Source organism: Conger conger, chromosome 8 (genome assembly GCF_963514075.1).
Source record: "Conger conger chromosome 8, fConCon1.1, whole genome shotgun sequence".
Classification (NCBI taxonomy): Eukaryota; Metazoa; Chordata; class Actinopteri; order Anguilliformes; family Congridae; genus Conger; species Conger conger.
In genome coordinates, this window is record NC_083767.1 from 37,441,683 (window position 1) to 37,466,311 (window position 24,629).

Here is a 24,629-nt window from a genome sequence, read left to right on the forward strand (position 1 = left end):
GTAAATGCCAATCAACAAACTACCGTGCAAGATTACGAATGTAATGCCACAATGTTACACGAGGGGGCAGTATATTGAGAAAGCGTCTCATGCAGGCTTTCAAAAATGGTACAAGGGTGACATCTAGCGGTATTTTCAAAAAATTGCACTGGTGGAAATTTAGCTGAGAAAGAATGCCGATAATTCGTTCTGGAGTCACGTGACATGAGCCAAAGCTCGTCTTTCTCACGCAGAGCTCCAAATTAGGAAGGGGAATTCGTTATGAAGTCACAAGACATGAAATTTGAGCCAAAGCTAGTCTTCCTCACACGGGGCGCCAAAATATGTAGGGGTCCTCGCACGGGACTCCAAATTATGTAGGGTCCTTGCACGGGCCGCCAAATAACGCAGGGATTTTACTCTCTACGAAACCGGGGCGCCAGTTAAACGTTGTGTTGCAGTATAACTGCGAAAAGTAATCAGTCTCATAAAATTACTGTTATCAGAAATATCCAACCACAAATATAGTATTTCAATTAATTAAAATAACCAATATTAATGATTGAACATACCGATAACCTGAAGGTTGGAAGTTCTTCGAAAGACTGCTTTAACTCGGCTCTCATGTCTATGCGATTCCAAAACGGACACCGGGGTTTAATAAAATATATTTATTAAACAAACATACAAACACATAACAGATAAACTAACGGGAAGTTAGTAAGGAAATTTAGTTTGGTATGTGTGTGTGCGTGTGTGTGGCGCGCGCAAGCGCGCGTGTCGCTAGAGTTCTGGGTGTGGTAATGAGTTAGAGTTAGCTGTGAGAAGGGACTACTTGCGTAGTTTTACTCTATATATGCGCAAAAGACGGCGAATCAATTCACGTACATATATATGTAGCTAACCAAACACATTACAATGGTTGGATGGTAAATATTGAAACACAGATTCACAAAAACAGTTAAGACTAAACTAAACACTGGCTATGCCTGAATGTTTGTTTTCTTACTGAGTCCATACGCATTGCTGGATCCAAAAGACATGCTGTCCTTGTAGAAGCGGCGATGGTGCTGTGAATGGTGTCCGGGAGAGATGCGCAGGCTGGGGTGTTCCCGTCTTAGCAGCGCGTTGTCGTCTGATCCGCTGGTCCTTTTCCAGGTGTAAAAGTTCGTTGCTGTTTCGTTGTTGGGCTTTATTGGGGTAAACTGATGTAGCGTTCCGCGTACAACAATTTCCACTCACTATAGGCCACGTAGTTACCGGGAGGTAACTGGGTGTGTCCGTAGGCCTGGTAGTGCGCTGTGCAGCATTCAGCCTCTGTCCGAGTCTCGGAGCAGATGAGCTGAAGCGACTGGCCAAAAAGGGTGCGTCGAAGAGAACAAGCAGAAGAACAGAAGAAGCAGAAGAGAGATCCCAAGAACGTGTCTTGCTCTTATACGGGACCGTTTATTGCTCCCGCCATTACGGGATTGGCTGAACCAAGTTAGACGTCATTCGTGGTGGACGTCGCAGAATTCTCCTGTGGGAATGTGGAAGTTGTAGTCCCTACATTGTATTGTTAGAGTATTTGTGCTGGTGACCAGTTGCAAATGTTGTCCAGATCAGCAATGTACTACGCACTCACTGAGACCTGTGCACTAGCTTGTTAATGCAAATATTATATATAATCAGCCAATCATGTGGCAGCAACTAAATGCATAAAAGCATGCAGACATGGTCAAGTGTCAGAATGGGGAAAAAATTTGATCTAAGTGACTTTGACCGTGGAATGATTGTTGGTTACAGACAGGGTGGTTTGAGTATCGCTGCTGATCTACTTATGCTGATTTTTAATGGTCTTTAACCACTTGGACTTTTGTTGTGTGTACTGTTTGTACTGTGTAGCTTTCAGCTTTCCCAATTAACGGTACTGAATTGAAAGAGGTGGACAACAAACTAATGAGCTATCAATGACGAGTAAGCCATCAATCACAAACTTGGTTTAAGCAATTAAAAGGCAGAGCCACTCTCCACAGCAAACCATGTTGAGCCAAGATGGTTGAATTCAGTGGGTCCACTGCGTTAGTACACTACGATACACCTACGGTACACATGTAGAGATATGCTCCTTTTCCACTGCTTATCATTGCTTCTCACCAGGCCTGGCTGTTTGAAAAGAAGCACCCATAATTTCCTGATAACATATTGAAGCTCCACCCACCCAGTCCTGATAGGGTGAAACGGTTCCCATGTATGAAAATCAGGTAACACTTTACAATAAGGTTGCATGAATTGGCATTAACTAATGTAGTTGATAACCACTGAGAAGTAAATGGTAAAATACATGCCTGCATTTATATAGCATCTTTTTCCAAAGTGCTGTACAATTAATGCTTCTCATTCACCCACACAGTTTATTTTTTAAAGGGACAGAGCACTGTTTTTCTTTTGGGAGCTCCCTGCACCCCACACCTGCCTGTCTACTGTTTACTTAATCAAACATTAACATATTTCAGATATCGCTGTTTAGAATGTATTATTTAAATACCTTTTTAAGATACATTTCTGACTGTGCTGTTTCGTCAGTCCATCTGTGCAGTGGGAAGTGCCAAGCAGTTTGTCCGTGGGAACCGTGCTATTGGAGGGGGTTTAAGCCACAACCTTCCAGTGACAAATACAACAAATACTCAGAAGCCAAGAGTTCTTCTTCTTCTTCTTCTTCTTCTTCTTATTATTATTATTTTTTTTAGGAGCTGTTTAGAAGTGCTGTAACCCTATTGTTTTTGTTCTGTTTTGTTTTTTTATTAAAATTTGCGCAGCAAAAAATGTCATCCGTAGAGCTACAAAACTTGGCAGGTAGGTTCCTTCACCCCACCACTACTCAGGTCATTTCAATGACACCTATCAGCCCCCTGGTGACACTGTAATGCAACCATGTATGTTTTACTCCTCAACCTTGCTCTAGAATCAAAATTATTCTTCCCCAGATTCCTTGGCTCATACCAAACAAAATGTATATTGACGATGTCATTTGCATCTGCATTCTTCTTCTCCAATCTCCAGTTTGCAATCTTCACCAATTTGACATAGTATACTGGAAGTAAAACGTTTTGTTTGATGCAGCTGCAAACCATATTGTCAATCAATTGTTGTGGGCATGGCCACTTTTCTAAAACAGCTGTGAACTTGTGAACACTATGCTTGCTCCTCACCAAACTTGAGACACGTATGTAGTCCATTATTATTATTCTTATTGATAATTGCATTGCATTTACAGATTATTCATTTTTCTTTCTAGCATCTCAAAGTGCTTTACGCTGTACAGTGTGGGGGCGGGGGGGAAAGAGGTGGGCTCACCTTTAGTTCCAATCTGTTCTATTCATTCACGGTGAGAAGGTTGGACATATTGCTCTGGAACATTCTCCACTCGTTCAGTGGAGGCGGGGACTAACATCATTAAAAACACTGCAGAGTGCAGCAACTTTCAAAACAAGGAATGACACTGATAACAGAGTTTTGTCAATTAGATACCCTAGTGTGCGGTTTGCTGCAGCAGCCGATATTTCTTATCTTCACTGAAAGGAGTCCCGATATGTTAGCCGGTTCTCAGGGGTTTGCAGCTTTAATCTGGCTCTGTGCTTAAAATGGCGGTGTACTGTCTACTGTTTATTAAGTGAGGGAAATGCACAGGCTCTGAAGTCAATGGCAGCTATCCCAGAACCCTTTGTGTTCCGGCCTCTGCTGTCACAGACAAAGCCGTACAGAGGAATTTGGAATCTCTGCCTCCCTTGTGATAAAATGTTTTGCTGTTATTGTAGCTCTCATTAATCTTCTTCCCATGCAGTATTATATACATACAGTGTAGTTCATAAGTATTTGGAGAGTGGTACAATTTATGTTCTTTTGGCTCAGTACTCCGGAACATTGGGTTTGAAACGAAACCATGCATATGCGGTTAATGTGCAGACTGTCACCTATAATTTGAGGGTATATCCATATTAGTTGATCCGTGTAGTAGTTATATCCCTTTTTTTACGTAGTCCCCCCATTTTAGGGAACAAATGTAATAGGACAGTTGGCTTCTCAGCTGTTTCTGATTAGTCAGGTGTATTCAACTAATTCTGGAGCCCACTGCCCACTGTACACTCAGTGAGCACTTTATTAGGTATTTATTAGACTTATTTTTTAGACGTATTGGTCTTCTGCTGCTGTAGCCAGAGGTTTCACATGTTGTGTTGTTTCACATGTACCGCTGTTGTCATTTATTTTTTATACGCTAGTGAAACAGAACGAGATGGAATGACACAATATAGTTATTTTAGACTGAGATTAATTAAATTGATGTAAAATTGTATTGCCAATTTCACTTTGTTTGATTTTACTTACAATAATTGCAAGGGGTGCCAATAATATTTTTTTCAGAATAAATTAGATTACTAAATAAAAAACACAAGACTAAGTATATTGAAATGAAAGTACATGGTTTACAAAGCAGGATCACTAGCCGAATAACTGCAAGTCGACGAGAACCCAGACACCCCCAAATCTGGAACACGGATTGAAACAAAAAGAGCAGTTCAGTGTTTTACTCTGTGCAGTTATACGACTGCCCCAGTAATCCTGATTTGTGGAACAGGCCCCGGCTTAAACACTGACCAGATTCCAATAGTGGTTTGTGGAAGAGTGGCATTTATGGCACAATCCTTCTTTCACCAGTCAGCCAATGGCACCTAATTTTTTGTGCTTTGAATTGGAGCCTACACCAAAAACCCACCTACACTCTCTTCAGGTGATTGTTGTTGAAAATATCTGTTATATTCCTGAAAAGCAGGCGAGTTTGTTATTGTGAACTCTTTTGCCACTGCTCTTGCTAAGCTTTGAGCGGAGAGGTTTTGACCGTATTAATGAGTGCCCGAAGAGTGCAGTGCCATTTTGACCTCACTTTCGCATTCTCATTCATACATGTATTGATTTATTTTAAAATACACGGATCTTAAAAAGGATGGAAGATTCTGTTTTTTTTGGCAGCATGTAAATTTTTCACTCACGATACAACACAGCACAACACAAGAGTTGCATTAGCCATTGCAGAGGAGCTCATTAACTCATGTTAGTCTGCCACAGACGGTGACATCGCCCCCTAGTGGCTGGGCTGTACCCAGCTCCCAGTGATGTTGACCTGGGCTTTTGATCTTAGGTTTTTTTTTTTTTTTGCGGGGGTTTATAAATGCACTTATAGAGGTGGGACACATGACACATTTTCAGCTCAGTTTCTGTCTTACTGGTCATGTAGTCAGGGCAATGTGGCAGATACAAACTTCAGTCACACTAACTGAATCTGCAGTTGGGAAGGCAAAAACTGTCAACTCCAATCCACCTCTTTAAATGCAGTAGCCCCTGTGCCTGGCAAGCACCCACTGCTAGGGGAAGCCAGTGATTAATATGTGATTGGTGAAAAAAATGTTTTATGAAGGTGTGTGTGTGTGTGTGTGTGTGTGTGTGCGTTTGCATCCATAATCTTTAAAGACACTATTAATATTGGAATAATCACAGTTACCACAAGATCTTATCAAGCTGTTTTTTTTTCATTCCAGAAGCCATCAGAAGAATGATTATGATCTTGCCAAGTATCGATTTAAACTAAAATCAATTTAAATAAGAGCACCAGCGATTGCTATAGCTTTGACCAAATCTCCCACGGTCTACTGTAAAATAAATAAATACATTATATGTTATATAATTTTAATACTTTTGCATTGTTTATAGGACAACATTGCCTCAGATCAGATGATTGCTATTTGCAACATTCTTATTTTTGTAGTCTTCAAAACTACAGCTTTAAGACTAAGTGAATAAAAAGAACCCCTTCAACAACACATTTCAGCTGGCTAATAATGACTTCAAAGGGTAATCAATGAAATAATTACATAGCCTGAGATATGCTGCGTTCCATTTACCTCGGAAGTCGGAAGTCGGAGCTGGGAATGACGTCACACCCGAGTTGACCGCATTCCAGTAAACAACTCGGATAACCAAGATGGACGCCTCCAGTGCTGTTGTTGCTATCGTTGTAGCCATTGTTAGCAATACCAGTTGAAAACACCACATTACACGATATTCTATACATACAAACACCGTAGTAACATGTCCACAGATAGATGTTGGACAGTACTACGTATACCACTTATTTAATTACACAAAAACAAAACAGAAGCGCTAAATAATACATTACGAGAGATTTTATTAACCGTTGACGCACGGAGCAGCCATCTTGGATTTCTAACTCGGGGTTACTCAGTTCTTCCGACTTTCCCAGTCGGAAATCCCACCTCAGGGGGCGTTCCAGTTGAAATATCCGACTGGGAACTCGGAAATTCCGACTTCCCAGTACAAATGGAACGCAGCATTAGACTGGCAACAGTTTTTGGCTTCCACATTTCAGTCTTTCCATTTGCTCTTTCGCTTCCCCATCCCCCTGCCCTCTCTCTCTCTCTCTGTCAAGGCAGAGGGGAGTTAGCTTTTTTTATGTCCACAGCGATGTAGAATTTACTGCATCAGGTTTATCTCGGTGCTGCCGCAGTCTCTGTTATCAGGATTGTAGCTTTGGGGTAGAAACTGCAGAATGCGCCGGATTAGACAGTCACTCCTTTAACCCTTCTTCCCCACCGCCACCACCGTGGCTGTCAAAGAACGTTCCGGAGGGTCGCGTACCTGCGTGACCTTGTTCGGGCGCCATTGGGATCGCAGTGCTGAGGCGAGCAGGGGAGGGTACAACTTCAGCCATGAATTCATGAATAAATGCTCTTCCTCTCTGATAATTCAACAGTCTGCTTGAACTGAGCATGCTCGGTTTCTGGGCCAATAGGGTCACGGAGAATTTTCTCAGCCCAGCAGCTACCTTGTATGATCCCAAAGGAGGCTACGTTTCAGCAGGTAAACAACACCGTAATAGAACTGGTCCCTCAAAGCAGGTCTTAATTCAGAGATTATAAAAAGAGGGCAAATTATATATATATTTATATTTATCAACTTATTTCTTTACACCAAATGACACAGGATGGGCAGATGGACAATACTTTCATTTTATGCATGTTATTCCTGGTTCACGATGTAATTTTTGTTCATCTTTTTTGCTAAATATTATTATTATTTTTATGACTGACTACCCCCCACCCCCCAACCCACCCCCCAATCCCCCAAACTCAGAAGCCTGTTTCCTCATGATGAGGCAAAATATAACATACTGTACCTTTGCACTCTAGACCGTAAGTGTACTGGTACTGACCTGGAATCAGCCTTTGATGTGTGAATGCCTGGGCACACCAGTTCTCCACTCTGTCTTTCAACAACATTCAATCTTCCATGCACCGCATCCTATGAAGTGGCACACTGGGGAACTAGGTGCTAAGCAGTGCAAGAGCTTGGAAACAAAGCCAGACAATATCAAGCATGCATGCTTGTACGCACACACATACACACAACTGAACACGTACACGCACATTTTCACACACACATGCAAACACACACACTCACATACTATGTGCATGCATAACCACACACAAACACAGAGACACCTACAGACACATTCGTACACATACATGCACACACACTCCCACATACACAAACAGAGTCTCACAGACACGCACACACACGTTATGATAATTCCTTTATGTCGTCCCCCATGAGACAAACAAGCCATGGCTAAAATGGGAATTATGGTGAACATGCGATAAGGCTTTTTTTCTTTAATTGCAGAAACTGTGAGTGAGGGGGGTACTGCATCTATAAAGGGGCAGGAAGGGGGGGCACCTGGGACAAAACAACAACAAACAACAACACCGGCAGCAACAAAAGCAACAAAAGCACCAGCAGTGCTGAACATCATATAACACTGCCCTTTCACAGAGGGGTTAGGGAACACATATTTCAGCACATTTACCTTTTATCTACAAACACACACACACACACACACACACATGCTCACACAGTCACACACACACACATACACACAATGTGCAAAGGGAGAAATTAAAAGACACAAAGAAAACCTGAACAGAATGTATTTGAGGACGCTGAAATACACATTATTTCTTCTTTCAGGTATTCCAATATGTTTTTTTCAATACACTGCACTATACCTGAACTGAAATGATATTCCTTTCGTACTTCTCCCCGCATATTTATAATAAATCGCAGCGTACTACCCCGGCAGAAACCACGTTGAACCCTAAGCCACTGGAACTGTGAACACACAGCGCCACCGTCCTGTCCTGGGAGAACTGCCCCCTTAACAATCTAACCGCTGGCCCCACAAGTGGAAGTATTTCCAAAAAAAGAGAAATGTGTTGGAGCCTTGCCATGTGGCTTACTGTGTGGAGCCGCTGATAAGAACCTGTGTTCGGGATCCAGTGGCACAAAAGACAAAATGGCCTGTCCGGGACCAAGGAGAGATGCACTTTGATGTCCACGACTGGTTGAGCCTGCCCCCGACTGGGTGTCGAATAACATTTTTTTATTTTTTTTTGCTGTTCCAGCTTTAATGCCCCTCTTTGTACACCCACTTTGTATCCCCCCACCCCACTCAACAGCTCATATATATCAAACCAAAAACACTACTCCATATCACACTGTAGTTTATAAAACATCGCAGCTGAGTGTACTGAAGTGGTGTACTTCAAGCGTTGTTGGTTACGAAGCTCCTGTCTCCATTCGTGTTTTATTCTGCTTATTAAGAAAGGGTTAATTCAGACATCTTAGATATTATCCTGATGAATAAAAAAGGTTAATGCAGACTTCTGAGATATCATCTGATTATTTATTCATTTTGACTTTGATGCTATCAGATTATTAAAATAGGTCTATTCAGACTTCTCAGATATTATCTTGGGTAACAAAAAAGGTTCAGTTAGGCTTATCAGATGTTATCATGGCTACTAAAAACAAGGTTGCTTGGTGCCCTATCCTGCTACAGCATTGTTTTAGTATGTAGATGACGACTTATGGATGGGCTTGTGACTGAGGGCATAGCTGGTAGCTAAGTAGGCTAATCCGAGACACTTTTTGCTACATTACATTATTACATTATTGGCATTTGGTAGACGCTCTTATCGACACACAGTTGATTAGACTAAGCAGGAGACAATCCTCCCCTGGAGCAATGCAGGGTTAAGGGCCTTGCTCAAGGGCCCAATGGCTGTGCGGATCTTATTGTGGCTACACCGGGATTAGAACCACTGACCTTGCGTGTCCCAGTCATTTACCTTTACCACTACGCTACAGGCCGCCCCATGCTAGCATTGAGGACAGGGCTACTCTGAAACATTTGCTACTAACATTAGGTACTTTGCTAGTCTACTGCTAGCATTAAGCACAGATCTACATTTAGCCACCTGCTGCTAGAACATTAAGGACAGGTCTACTCTGTCTCCCACTTGTTGCTAGCATTAAGGCCTGGGCTAGTCTGAGACACCTACCATGAGCATTTAACACAGGGCTACTTTGAGCCACTTGCTGCTAACATTAAGGACAGGGCTACTTTGAGCCACTTGTAGGTCGCATTAAGCACAGGTCAACTCTGAGACACCTGCTGCTAGCATGAAGAACAAGTCTACTTTCAGCCACTTGTTGCTAACATTAAGGACAGTCATACCTTGAGCCATTTTATTTATCAGGGACAGTACATGTGCACCTTAATCAACATTATCAGTTTCCACATCAATGTAAATATTAGCTAATGAGCTCATTTTCATCTGTAGTCCCTAACCTGGATGGTTGCTGCTAACATTAAGGACAGGTATACTTTGAGCCACTTGCAGGTAGCATTAAGGACAGTTATACTTTGAGCCACTTTATTTGTTTTATTTATCAGGGACAGTGCACATTAATAAACATTTTCAGTTTCCACATCAATGTAAATTCACCAGAGTTAGCTAACGAGCTAATTTTCATCTGTAGTCCCTAACCTGGTGTAGGGGTCCTCGCACGGGACTCCAAATTATGTAGGGTCCTCGCACGGGCCGCCAAATAACGCAGGGATTTTACTCTCTACGAAACCGGGGCGCCAGTTAAACGTTGTGTAGCAGTATAACTGCAAAAAGTAATCAGTCTCATAAAATTACTATTATCAGAAATATCTAACCACAAATTTAGTATTTTAATTAATAATTAAAATAACCAATATTAAAGATTAAACATACCGATAACCTGAAGGTTGGAAGTTCTTCGAAAGACTGCTTTAACTCGGCTCTCATGTCTATGTGATTCCAAAACGGACACCGGGGTTTAATAAAATATATTTATTAAACAAACGTAAAACACAGAACAGATAAACTAACGGGAAGTTAGTAAGGAAATTTAGTTGGGTATGTGTGTGTGCGTGTGTGTGGCGCGCGCAAGCGCGCGTGTCGCTTGAACAAAGGAAAGGTAAAAGTGGGAGTAGCTAGCTTGGGTAAGCTAGAGTTCTGGGTGTATTAGTTATTGTTAGCTGTGAGAAGACTACTTGCGTAGTTTACTCTATATATGCGCAAAAGACGGCGAATCAATTCACGTACATATATAGCTAACAAAATACATTCCAATGATAAGACGGCAAATATGGAAACACAGATTCACAAAAACAGTTAAGACTAAACTAAACACTGGCTATGCCTGAATGTTTGTTCTCTTACTGAGTCCATACGCATTGGATCCAAAAGACGTGCTGTCCTTGTAGGAGCCGCGATGGTGCTGTGAATGTGTGTCCTGGAGAGATGCGCAGGCTGGGGCGTCTTCGCCGCGCGTTGTCGTCTGGTCCGCTCGGTTACTGGAAGGATGTTCGTTGGTCCCTTTTCCGGGTGGAAAGGTTTGTTGCTGTTGTTCTTTGGTGAGCTTTGCAGGGGTACACTGATGTAGCATTCCGCGTACACCAGTTTCCACTCGCTATAGGCCACAAAGTTACCGCGAGGTAACTGGGTGTGTCCGTAGGCCTGGTAGTGCGCAGTGCAGCATTCAGCCTCTGTCCGAATCTCGGAGCAGATGAGCTGAAGCGAATGGCCAAAAAGGGTGCCTTCGAAGAGAAGAAGCAGAAGAAGCAGAAAAAGCAGAAGAGAGATCCCAAGAACGTGTCTTGCTCTTATACGGGACCATTTATTGCTCCCGCCATTACGGGATTGGCTGAACCAAGTTAGACGTCATTCGTGGTGGACGTCGCAGAATTTTCCTGTGGGAATGTGGAAGTTGTAGTCCCTACACTGGATGTTTGCTGCTAACATTAAGGACAGGTATACTTTGATCCACTTGCAGGTCGCATTAAGCACAGGTCTACTCTGAGACACACACTGCTAACATTAAGGACAGAGCAACTTGGAGCCACTTGCAGGTAGCATTAAGGACAGATAGCATTAGGGACAGGGCTACTTGGAGCCACTTCCAGGTAGCATTAAGGACAGGTAACATTAAGCACAGGTCTACTGTGAGACACTTATTGCTAGCATTAAATACAGGGCTACCCTGAGCACTTTCATGGTATTAAAACAGACCGCTTTCTTTTTTCGGCTAAGGCTACTGATGGCATCCAAACTGTCAGATCACCTTCCTTGATTGCCTGTGAGTTTTAATCCCTCAGTTTTGTTCAATGGGAAGCACAAGGAAAGGCAGTGTAAATTCCTATCCCCCAGAGCAGTTAAATCGGGGGGTAGCAGGCTATATTACTGCCAGTTTTGGAGTCACAAACAGAGGAAATAATCCTAAAGAACATGTGCTGTAGGAGGCACCATCTTTTTGGATGAGTCATTAAACCAGGGCTTCTTAACTCTAGGTCCTGCGGGCCATATTTGTTCCAACCCTGCACTACTTCTGACTTCACAAATTAGCTTATTTCCTTAACAAAGGTAAAATAATGAATGAAATTAGCTGGTGTTGTGTATGGTTGGAGCAAATATGGCAAACACGGTACCGTAGTATGGCCTTCCCCGGTGTAATGTAACAATAACGATAATAATAATAATAATAATAATAATAATAATAATAATAATAATAATAATAACCCATGCTAGTTTGGCTTCTGACAACAGTGCGCTGTCCCTAAGGAACAATTTTGAGTGAGATGTAACGAACTTTGAAAGGCATAGTATTGCTCCATTCCTTTTTGCCAATTCTTATGTCAATGGTCCATTTAAAAAATAATTGTTAACTTACCCAGACATGATATCTTAATATTAATTTGAAAGTGAAGATCCCTTATGAATGAAAGGCTAATTGGGCTCAGTGAAGTGATAAACTCACACACCTGTATTTCTCTCATACTGAAAATAACACAAAAGTAAAAAGCAATCAGAACTTGAATAGTGGACATTTTCTCATTGACATTTTGCCCCTTTGACCAAAAAAGAACATTCAGTGTTGATGCCTGGTACGGTCGAAATGGTACATTGCTGAAACAAATGTTGCTGTTAATCTGGGGAAAAAAACAAACATTGTGGACATTTTGTCTGAAAAATTTGGTGTGCTAACCATTAGAAGTACGCACTTTACTCCGTGTAAAAAGTGACCACTTATGGACATGTTTTACAAGGCGTTTATAGGCTTGTAAAATACTCTCCCGGGGGCTAGGAGAGGGCTAAGAAAAGGAACATCCCTTTTTTTTCCCAAGCTATGCTCAACCCATGCAGGCCTTCTTACACAACCCCTGAGAGGCTCCTTCTTTAAAGAAAGGTTCTGATTATTTAATTTCAGATTGATTTTATGGTATTTTGTAACGTTCTATTAAGACGCCATTGGAGCCAGTAGCGAGAAGCACTGATAGGAGACTTGGGAATAATGGTACGATCTCTAATTACCTGCTCGGTAATCAGCAAGTATATCACTGAGACATCTGGGTTAGATATGACTGTCAGCTGTGTGCAGAAAAACAGTCATAAGCATGATGTTGCAAAAGGAGTAGGCCTACACATTCATTTACCATTCATAAACGCAAAATGGTTGTCGAAAGTTTCTTTATTATGGTCATGAATGACCTGCATGAGTGGTACACTGCCACTTACTGTACGATGAAGGTGAAGGGATTTATGAAAGGCCTTCAGAATGGAATTTGTTAATTTATACTTTTTCATAAGAAGCCCTACAATTTATGAGTGTTTGGAGGTTGCCCTACTTCAAGCTCAGATGCTCAACTCAGCACTCTGATGTCAGTAAGCACTTTATTTATTTATTTTTTTTACTTTAGACTTAGCTACTACTGCTGTAGCCTATCCACTTAGAGGTTTGAGGCGTTGTGTGTTCAGAGATGCTCTTCTGCATACCACTTTTGTAATGTGTGGTTATTTGCATTAGTGTCATCTTCCTGTCAGCTTCAACCAGTCTGGCCTTCTCCTCTGACCTCACTTGTCACCTCAATCATGCCACGGTCAAAATCACTGGGATCACATTTTTCCACATTCTGATGGTTGATGCGAGCACTAACTGAAGCTCCTGACCCATATCTACATGTTTTTATGCATTGCACTGCTGCCAGACAATTGGCTGATTAGATAATTGCATGAATAAGTAGATGTACAGTTGTTCATACGAAAGTGCTGGGTGACTGTAGGGTGGAAGTGTAGCACAATACTTGTCAAAGGCTGTGTAAATGAAGTGTAAGAGAATGTAAGCAGGGTAAGTTGCTCTGTTTAATGTGTAAGTGTACACATATGACTCACAAGACACAAGACCAGCTGAGGGAATGGGATGCTCAGGAATTGACTGCCAAAGGAACATTATCTAAATACAATAGACATTCAATTCAGATGAGAAAAAAACAGGCAGTTTTGAAGGAACTGGTTTTAACATGTTATATTTTAATTTTGCAGAGACAAAAATGACAAGCAATTTATTTACAGAAAACTGTACAAAAGCAAATTAAATTATGTAAAATATTTCATAAATAGAAGTGGACTTGCGTTCAATACATTTTGCCATGTTCAGCTTCGCTGCGTGCATAGTGACTCATAATAAATGATGATAAATTGTTCCTCAATTCTATATCAACATCCAAGTTGCAGGACAAATAGTTTATGATTAATATTACAAAGATCTGATCACACAGACTGTGAATGCATGTCTTAGGACAGGGCTGGCTGGACACACACCACAGATAACCTCGCTTAAGGAGGAAAAAAGACATCATGTCAGACCAATGCTTAGACGATCCTCCATTTTGTGACAGGAGTTAAGGATTTAAAAAAATGTTTTCATTGAATTTTTTGGTCATCGCCCTGCTGCTTTGTTTTTCTCGCGGAAACCCGTCTTCATCCTGTCAGTCAAAGCGGTTACCGTGCCAATCGATCGATTTCATATCAGATGGGTGAAGGTACTGCCCTTCATCTGCAATCTCTGTATCGTTACTCCTCCTCAGTCTAGTTCTCCATCTATCTATCCGCTTACGTTCACTTTCATTCTCTGTTGTAGGCCATAGGTTAGCGTACGGCGTTATCAGAGCTAACCTACGTGGGGTTTGTTATTGATTTATGCAGATGATATCAGTGCACCTTAACTCGATGATGCCGCAGCTGGGACTCCAGACCTGCGTCTCCTCTGGCTACCTTCCCGGTTCCCTGACCCGCGCGCCACGACTCGTCCTTTCTCTCTTCATCTCCGATGCAGGGCGCGTTGTCGCCTGCCTCTAATCTGTCCACACGGAAAACACTTTGGAGCAGACAGTATTCTGACGCTATTTGAGAGCGCAGTGAAACGTTACTTTGCCACTGGTGGAGGGAATCAGACAGGGGGGGACAGCTTCTCAGATTAGATTGTGTGTGTGTGTGTGTGAGTCTGGGGTTAGGGTTGACTTGTTCCACCCTCTGAGGTGTGAATTCAGCCAGCGCCGTCCTCTGCAGCTTCTCTGTTAATCCTGTGTACCTTTCACATTAGCGTCCCTGTGTCTCCACCACCAAATGTATTCAGCCGCTTTTAACAACTGTGCAAGTTTGGAGGGTTCCCATGAGCAGGGGTCAGTGCACCTCTGCACCAGTTACTTATAGGAACAGCGCACAACTCAATACTATCCATGTTTTCTTTGAAATTCTTTTTTTTTTTTTTCAAAAGTGTGTGGCCACACCTGAATTTGAATGTGTCACTGCTGATTATGATGTGCCACCCCTGATTTCAATGTGCCACACCAGATTAGAATGTGCCACCCTAAATTAGAATGTGGCACTCTAGATTAGAATGCGGCACTCTAGATTAGAATGCGGCACTCTAGATTAGAATGTGGCACTCTAGATTAGAATGCGGCACTCCAAATTAGAATGTGGCACTCCAAATTAGAATGCGGCACTCCAGATTACAATTCTGCATTACAGATTAGAATGTGGCAATACAAATTAGAATGCAGCACTCCTGGTTGGAATGCAGCACTCCTGGTTGGAATGTCCCATTACTGTACCCGGTGAAAGTCGTTCGATATTTATTTTTCCCACATTTGGCTGGTCATGATTCGAGAAGCCATGTCGTAGGTTTTGAGAAATCACAAGAATGTATTCAATTTACAATTCAATACCTTCCAACTTTTCATTAAGCCAGTATAATTTATAATTTTACACCATTCTCAGTCCACATTGAATCATACCCATCGGTATAAAAGGCACAGTTGCATAATTTGCATTCACTCTATAGTTTTACAGAAGCACTCTAAATATACAAAGTGGCACCAGAAAAAAGGAAAAGTAAAAAAAAACAAAAAATTTGAATAATTATAATGACGGCCATTGCTATGACAACCATTATCCTTATTACTCATTAAAAAACAAATGGAATTAAATGTCATGCCAGTAAAAAGTTGCAACTTGGTTCAATGTATTAAGAAAGTTAGACTTGTATAGGTATTGTAGCTCTCATCACAGACTCACTATCACTAAAATAAACTCATTCTCAATGAGGGAGGGGGGGAGGGGGTACAAATCAAATCCGGTCATCAAAAAGCAAAAACAAACATAAAAACAAAATGATTAAAATGACATGTCGACGTAAAAAGTGTTGATGAATCCCAAGTATACTTCATCCTCTTTCCGAACCGATATACTAAGTTACACTACATGGCTAATGGTTCTTTAGATATAACAAAAGCAAGCAACAAGATGGACTTCCATGGTCACAGGAGGAGATTATTTTTTTTGTACATTTTTGTTTTATTTTTCCTTCGCTTAAGTGAAGTAAATTCCCTTTAAACGTGCAATAAAAAGTACATATTTATGTATACAGTTTTATAAGCATAGAAGCACTTCTCTTAACAACAAGTAGTACTTACAGACTACAGAAGGATAGACTGCGGTAAAAAAGCAGTCGTTTAAACCGAGGATTATCTAACGTACAAAAATGTCCAATTGCATCTGAGATTCTTTCGCTTGGTCTCTCCCAGATCTTGTGCCTCATTACCTCGACACAGGGTTTTCTCGGGAGGACGAATTCCCAGTACGGCCGCTGTCCGCCGGAGGATAACAGGGCACAAAACCTCGAGATTCCCAGCGTTGGTTTAAAACGGGACGGACGTTTAGTTTTTTTGCGGCGCCTCGCATTCTCACCCGATCGGTCAAACCTATACTTTTTGACTATACATTTACACATACGCATGTTTTTTAAAGCAACATACTACCAAAAGCTATTTTTTCAGTTTTTATTTTCTTTTGTATTTGTCTAAAACTTACCAGAGAAACACGTTTTTTTTTATTTTATTATTTATTTATTCATACCTTCATGCCAGGTTGTTATTTCCAATACTTTGGTTTATCTATGACACCCATTTGTTGGATTTTATGCAGAATGCATATTGTGTTCGCCCGCCCAAGCTCGTTTTAAGTACCTTTTCCGACGGAGGCTCTGATTGTTTTTACTCCGCCGAGCTGGACGGCGTCGATGGTCTTCGTAACCGCAGTTACAACGCAGCAATGCAACAGATGGGGTGCATGTGACATCTATGCGCACGCATGTGTACGTCTGTTTGTCTGTGTGTGTGTGTGGGTGTGTGTGTTTATTGCTCCATTTCTCACAGACACGCACATACGTTCATGCACATATATGTGGACACACGCGCACACACGTACGGCACACACACGTACATACGATGGAGCAGGTCTGAGCCAGGCTGTTGCTCAAGGCCCACTGCATTGTGGGTATTCTTTTTAGGCATGCACCTCAGGTCAGAGGGAGGGGTTATACTGCACTCTGATGCCTGTTCTCACTGCAGACACAGTGGGTGCAAGCAGAGCGAGGCTGGACCGTGTACTGTAAGCACACGTAGTGAGCATTCAGAACCATCCAGATACTTCTCACAAGCCCTAAGAAGCCGCATGTTAGGTCACGTTCTTATCCTTGCTTGACACAAATAGTCGTCCGTGTTTGTTTTCGTCGTCTTTGCGGTTAAACTCCAGGGAAAAAAAAAAAAAAAAGGTACTGAATTACAAAAGGTCCTGTAGGGTGTCCTGTTTTTTTTCTTTTTTTTCCCTTTGAAGGTGATATGTACAACCGTGTTTACACATATTTACGTCATTCAAGCAAAGACCGTCAAACATTGATTGATAATGGCTCAAAAACCTGCAATTTCTTGGGTTATCCTCAACTCTGATATCATCCAAAGATATACAAATATCTATATTTATATAGAGAGAGAAAGTGAGAAAGTAGTGGACTTAAAGCATGTGAGGGCATTTAAGTATATATACATATAGACGCATAAGTATATATGTATATATACACACATGTGCATGTGTGTGTGTGTGCGTGTGTGTGTGAGCGAGAGAGACAGAAAGAAAGGGGGAGAGAGAGATAGAGAGCAAGAAAGAGATAGAGCACACATGTAAACTTACATCTTTCAGAGTAAGTCTACGGTCTGTCACTTGAGCCAAAGGTTATCGTCACTTTAACATTACAGAAGGGATTCATGGATTCCACTGAAACTGCGGTAAGCATACGCAATGTTTCATTGCTAATAAGGAGTGAGACATTGCAGCCACAGTCTAAACCACAGAACACCATATTAAAGCTCAGTCTTTCAGTCTGTAGACTGGATATCGATTCTACGTTCATGAAGATGGTCATGCTTCCTCTTCCATTCGAATGTTTTTTTGTTTCTTCAGTCATATTTGACTTTGCATCTTTGTCTGCATTGTGGGGCGATTCGGACGTGACAGAATTCAACCGGACGGCACAGAAACGTGGCATTTGCATGGAGGCCGGCCGAGAACACGTCCACAGAAACCATCGCTCCTCAGATCCCTCCCCACCGAGTCAGACGCGAGACCGTCGAGTCTCCCCGCCTCGCTCAAAAGTCCGTTTAAAAATGGTTCTGCAAAAAACCGTACATTTACACAGCACTGTCTTTAAGGGCAGATTATGCATGCAAGTTATGAAAATGAATTCTACATCGTACATTGAAATTATCAGGCAGCAAAAAGAGGTCTCAGAGCCAGACCCGACCCGACCCGCCTCGCCAGTACCAGAACCCGGTGTCAAGCTTCGTGTTTTTTTTTTATTTTTTATTTATTTTTCTATTTTTTTGTTCCTTCTCCTCTTCACCGTTACCCTCGTCCTCTCTCAGGTTGTGAGTCGGAATTTTTCGTTTCCCGTTACGCCCGTCGTTCGACGGTCGGTTTTTCGTTTAGCTTCTGTTCATATAATCGGCCGTTCCATCGCGCGCGTTCGGTTCGTTATGTGTGGTGGGTGTTGGTTTTACGTAATTTCGTTTCTCGTCAAATTTCGTCGATTCGTAGCCTTTGCGTTTTATTTTTATTAAATTTTTTCGGCGTTTTTTTGAAAATCCCGGACGGGTCCCCTGCGGTTGGCGGGGCGGAGGCCTCACAGGTACACCTCGCGGCGGGTGAGCGTTCCGCAGGGGGACGGCTTGTACTCGCCGGTCTGTGCCAGGGGGATGTCCTCGCCCCTGGCGTCCTCGCTCTTCCCGAAGCTGGCGGCGCTGAAGGTGTCGTACGAGGACGAGGACATCTTCTTGTTCAGAAGGTTCCGGTTGCGGTCGCCCACCATGTGGGCCGGGTCTCCGTTGGCGAGGGTCTCCTGGCTGCCGTGCTCGGCGGTGCTGGGCATGAAGGTCGAGAGCTTTGGTTGGTTGTTCTTCGGCCGGCGTTCCGGCGATGTCCGTACAGGCATCCAACAAGAGTCCGAGTGTCCGTACTCGTCACATTCCCGAGTGCACTTGCCTGTCATGGCTACGTCGGGCAGGGGCCGAGAGTCTGGAAGAACACAGACAAACAGGCGCGTGTTATTAATACGCACAACAGGCCGCGGTATGAGAGAAACATATATACATACATACAATACATACACACGTATGAATACTTCAGGCTGCTATTTCTTGGGTTGCTTTTTGATGTGGTATGAGCACACATGAATTGAGGGTTCGGGGGTGGGGATTCGGTGGGGGTATCAGAAAACTTCGGCCGCATGTCGACCGCAGCGCGAGGGAAGCGTGACCGTTTTTCGAACGGATCGCTTTTTTTTAAATCCCCATACGTCGTTTTGGCGTTTTTTTCTCTTCTCCACGCGATGGGATTCGTTTTTTGGATCGAAACAGAATGGAAGCCGCGCTTGTGCGCAGATCTTTGCACTTTGCCCACGCAAAGGTCAAAGCTTTTCCTCGAAGTCGATTTTCTGATACCTTTTTTTTTTTTAATGCGCTTTCATGTTCGACACATACCACATGAATAAAAGCAAAAGTAACCAACTTAAAAACAGTGATGTGAGACTGAACTAAAGGAGCACCATGCTTTAAAAAGTGGGGCAAATGTGTGTCCAAAGAAAGTTGTGTTTTCTTAGCCTACGGTACAAATAATGTGAGCTGATTTTGTTGCCGGGAAGTTGTGTGTCTGCATTAACGAGATGACTGCATTATCCAATTAACTCTGCCATTAAAGTATCTGGAAATAGAAGTGTTGCAGAACTGCACTCTTATTCATGTAAAATTAGCATAATGAAATCTGACAAGTTAATCACCTTTTTCCCTTGAATTGCCTTTATTCCAGTTATTAAATTTGACTTCTTCAACGAGCAGAAATGTTTTTTTTTTTGCCATTAACTAAATGGAAAGCTCTCTATCTCCAAGTTTTCTACACCACAACTACCACTGCTGCTTCCTACTACTCCTACTACTATGACTACTGACTATAACTACACTACTACTACTACTACTACTAATGGTTCTTGCATTGTTCTTTCAGTTCAACAGCCTACCTGCTATCATACATACAGTATATTACTGCAGAGCCGTTAGCAAATTATATATAAGTAATCCTGACAAATGCAGAACTGCAAGAGATTCGAAACCACCTGAGGTTGCCTTCTGCTTAAGCCGAACAAGAAAAGCAAACCCCACTCTGACCTCGAGAGGAAACTGAAGGATAATCCACTACCTTTTAATATGCACTTACATGCCAAACAAACAAAAAAAAAACTAAACAAGAAAGAGACGATGGAAAAAAGTAAAGCAACGCTATTCTAGAATATCCCTCCAAAGGCTGCCTGCATCTAATGTTTTCCAGCAAAGATACCGAGACCACTGCACAGAAGACAAGCCAAAAATCTCAGACAGCACTGCTGATATTCCGAAACAAAGGTGAGCAACTATTCTCAATATTTCATGTCAACGCTGGACAGGTCATCCCCAGATATGAAATGTGAAACATTGTAAAACAAGCAAGAGGGTGAGTGGAGTCTTCAAAGCATGCTGCTCTTTGTTAAATAGAAAATTAGTTTTAATGATGGCTTACTTTTAATGTTCTTTTTCTCCTGTAAAAAAAAGGATAAAATATAATCACTATTCGTATATTGCGAAAGAACGATTTCCAGAAAGTGATATCTACAATATAATTAACAAATCGCACAGTCATTTTCATGGATGTAAATGCTTTTGGGTGCTGTTAATGATTACACCACAAAAAAAATCAAAATAAATCAATAAATAAAGAAGTAATACACACAAGGATGGAAATAAAGAATGAAAAAGGAGGAGAGAGAAAGGAAGATAGAGACGAAGAAGAGGCGGCAAAAAGATGGAATAAAATATAAAATCAAAGAAAAAAAAAACCCTACTTATGCATCTACAGCACACTACTCGTTTGCCGTCAGCTGATTGGCTGGCTGCCCGTGTCTCCTCCCACGTGTTTGGCATGCGTGAGGCGTGTGTAAGGCGGTGCCCCTGTTACGTGATGTAAAGGTCCCCTCCAATACCACCCAGCCCTGTCAGAGTCCCTGTCCTCCCCACATCTCCCCTCCACTTCCACACCCATCATCCCGCCATTAGCCCCCTCCTCCCCCCTCTCCCCTGTCAGCTGACCCTGCCCTGCCCTGCCTCCGTGACACCGTCTCATTTGTTTGTGATTGATGGCGTTTTCAATGGTCCGGCCTTCCCGCCAAACCCCAACGCTGCTTGCACATCCCTGTCATTCTGCCCCGCTGTCCTTCCCATTCGCGGTGAGAGATCGCCCGGAACCTTCCGCGGAGCTCCGGGTTCCCCGTCACTGCCCCAGAGAAATGGAAAGGCTTCCTCCTCCCTGCCCTGTCACCCCACCCCCAGCTGAACATTTATTTTCACACCGCCACCAGCCTACGTATGGCTTTTTCCGTAATACAGTAATGAACAACGGGTGATGAACAAAAACTGAATCGAAGGAACACGCAAAGGTATGCGCAAGCCACCGTTTTGCCAATCGCCAGTATGGCGGTTCGCAAGTGGAAAGACCATTCACCAGCTATGCTCTCTCTTCAGGGCTATTCCTCATTCTAGCCGACTCTGTCCTCTTACACCTTTTCTTGAAGTGTTAGTGAACTCCCAGTTGCACTACTGCTAGCTGGATACGGTGATATATCCTATCAAACAATATTTACACTCACAAAGAGTTGGTTGTTCCTAAGCACAGTGAAAAATCTAATGCGGTGGAATTCTGATAGCTTTCACATCTGAATGTGAGTGGAAAGACACATTAAAGGTCTCCATCTCCATGAGTAACATGCTCACTAGGCCTAGGTCCTATAGAGCACCTCTACAACCCACGCCTTCATTTGAAGCAGGGCAACAACAGAGGCCCTCTAATTGCTAAAAAACCTTCCCCAGTCCTTAACTTTCAGTTGAAATCAGCTCTCCTGTCTATGTCGTTATAAATCCAATCGCAATTGCTTTCAGAAACAGCACCGCGTAGCTAATCAGGCGAGCCCCCGCAATGGCCGGTATATCGGCGTGAGCAAACAAGCCATATATTGGCAGGTGACTGCCAGCCTAATCTACAATGAATAAATCAATACCGGAGTGGAGTAGGACCCAGAACACAAACAACCACAGGCACGCACACGCACACACACACACATACACACACACACACACAGGCCTAGTCACTTGTATACGCCCCCGAAACCCTGCCTGTCCACATCCCCCTCCAAAAAAAAAAGAGACTCCCTTTAGAGCCTATGAAGCCAAGTTCTAAAGTTCAGTGGACACAGACCACTTCATTTCACGACGCAGTAAAGTTCCACCCTCGGGGACAGAGGCGCTAGCAGAGAGAGCGTTCAGTACACATACGGCTGTATGGCCGTTCCGCTACGACCACAGATGACCGTTTTAGCCGCATTTCAGAACCCGTCCGACATCATTTCAGCCGTACCGCACTTCAGCTCCAGTGCTGTTTCACTCTCATAAACATAACACGATGCGTAATGGCTGCCAAAATAAACAAGGGGGAAAAAAATAATAGAAATGAGGGTTGCGGATCGAAGGACACCAGCTCTGAATTGACCTTTTCGCTTCAATAATTCACTGACGCATTGGCCCTCTCCCCAGGCCCAATCTAACCCACTTATTAAACAAATGCCACACCACAAACAATTACTGTGGATCTGTACAAAGCACCCCTATGGAACCCGACGGTTTAACTAACTGGCTTTCTTGACTGCTAGTCACTGGAGCCTGGAGTTCATGCAAGCAACTTTCTGCGGATAAAATAAAGGGCATGCTACAAAAAATATGGACAAGCTAGATAATGTTTAAGATAAATGGCTCTGTTCTTTACCAAAGGTATGGTTCTATCAAGTATATAAACAAAAAAAACAATAATGCTAACCTGGCATGTACAATGCATTATTATCAATGCTGCTGCTGCAGGTGCAGTTGTTATTGCTATGAATTTTCAAGTGAAAAAAATCCAAATACACTTTAATACAGGATAACACAACAATACCAAAAATAACGTTTGTCATCCTTTTTATTCACTGAAAACAGAAAGGTGAAAAGGATCACCGGCTGCCATTTTCTCTCACACAGATGAGAAAGGAAGTGCCGGGGAGTTTAACGCTTCTCCGAAGAGTGAGTCTTTCAGTTGCCGAGGTGTCTCACGACCGACATTACATCCGGCGCACAAATTCATGAAATACGCTCGCGCATTAAAATAGAAATCAAAATAAAACTCCTAATGGCATACACAGATGAGAAGGAAAAGAAACTGCAAACGTAGCCCGCGGCTGGGGGGGGAGGGTGCTGGAAGGGGAGGGGGGATCTCTTTCCGCGTTAAAGCCGGACTCCCTCATGCGCGCGGACTCGCTGAGAGATGCCAAACCGCTGTGTAAAACGCTTCTGCACGCCTGGAGGACCTCGACCGTGGACGGTTCACCCGGGGGGGGAGCGGGGCGGTCTCGGGAGCGGCGGGAATCGCTAGCCTTCGCCGGCGGAGCGCGGGTCGAGGGGTAACGCGCACGGTTTCCTCCGCCTGTTCGTTCGAATGAAGCCGAAAACTGAAGGGAGGGGGTGACGGGGGGGGGTGGTTTGGAGCTCTTCAAGTTCAATAAATGACACGCTCACAAAAATGCAGTTCTGCCGAGACTCCACATGCGTAACACGGCTGGCTGGTGGGAGGTAGGCTCCGGTGGGCCTGCGGTTTTGCGCGCACGCATTTCCGTCAACGGACCGGTGGTCTGCCCTGCTCACAGGCGCAGGAACCTGACGCCCGGAACGAGAAACTCACGTGTGACTGCCACACGCATACGAAATCCGATACACGCATTACACGCTCGCTTTTGCGTACCGTGTGTACCTGGCTAGCTCCGGCCGCACTAACATGAACGCTCTCAAATGTGTGAAACTGCACTCGGACTGCTTATTTTTGAATTTTAAAGCACAGCAGTCTCTAGGGTTTACTGAGTCGAAAAAAGCAAAACATCCAGCGAGCGGCAGTTCTGTGGGCGAAAACACCCTGGTCAGAAGAGAATGTCCAGACCGGTTCAAGCTGACAGGAAGGCGACAGTAATTAAAATAACCGTGCGTTATGGCACAACAGTGATACGAAGAACACACAGCACGCCAAACCTTAAAGTGGATGAACTAACAGCAGCAGAAGGACAATGCGTCCAAATAGAAATCTAATAAATATATCATAAAACGAGTATATATGGCAAGCTTCTGAGATACTGGCATGTGCCTTTCACCCCGCTGTGTCCGCTCTGTGAATAAGAGGAAGATGAGGGCAGCTGCTGCCTCCTGCCCGGGCAGATATGTGGGTCAGGGCAAACACTGACCCGCAGTGAAAGGAGCAGCGGCCTATCACACACCGCGGATGGATTCAGAGGAACGGCTGCCACGCAGAGGAGCGCTATACGTGTGTGTCAGGCCTGGGCTCCCTGACAGCTACATACACACACACACGCACATATACAGACCTGTGTACACACAC

At 43.2% G+C, this 24,629-nt stretch overlaps 1 protein-coding gene across 3 annotated transcripts in view; it reads right to left on the minus strand.

Moving 5' to 3' along the window:
* Window positions 1–13,749: 13,749 nt before the first annotated feature.
* Window positions 13,750–24,629, minus strand: part of pcdh7b (protocadherin 7b) — a 147,176-nt gene continuing 136,296 nt past the window's right edge. For 2 of the 3 annotated variants that reach the window (XM_061252371.1, XM_061252370.1), the window contains one exon: window positions 13,750–19,151. In XM_061252371.1, coding sequence (XP_061108355.1) covers window positions 18,760–19,151 — 392 coding nt within the window. In that variant the 3' untranslated portion in view covers window positions 13,750–18,759. Of the gene's footprint in view, window positions 19,152–20,684; window positions 20,704–24,629 lie in introns of all 3 variants that reach the window. The other variant, XM_061252372.1, reaches the window with a different exon arrangement.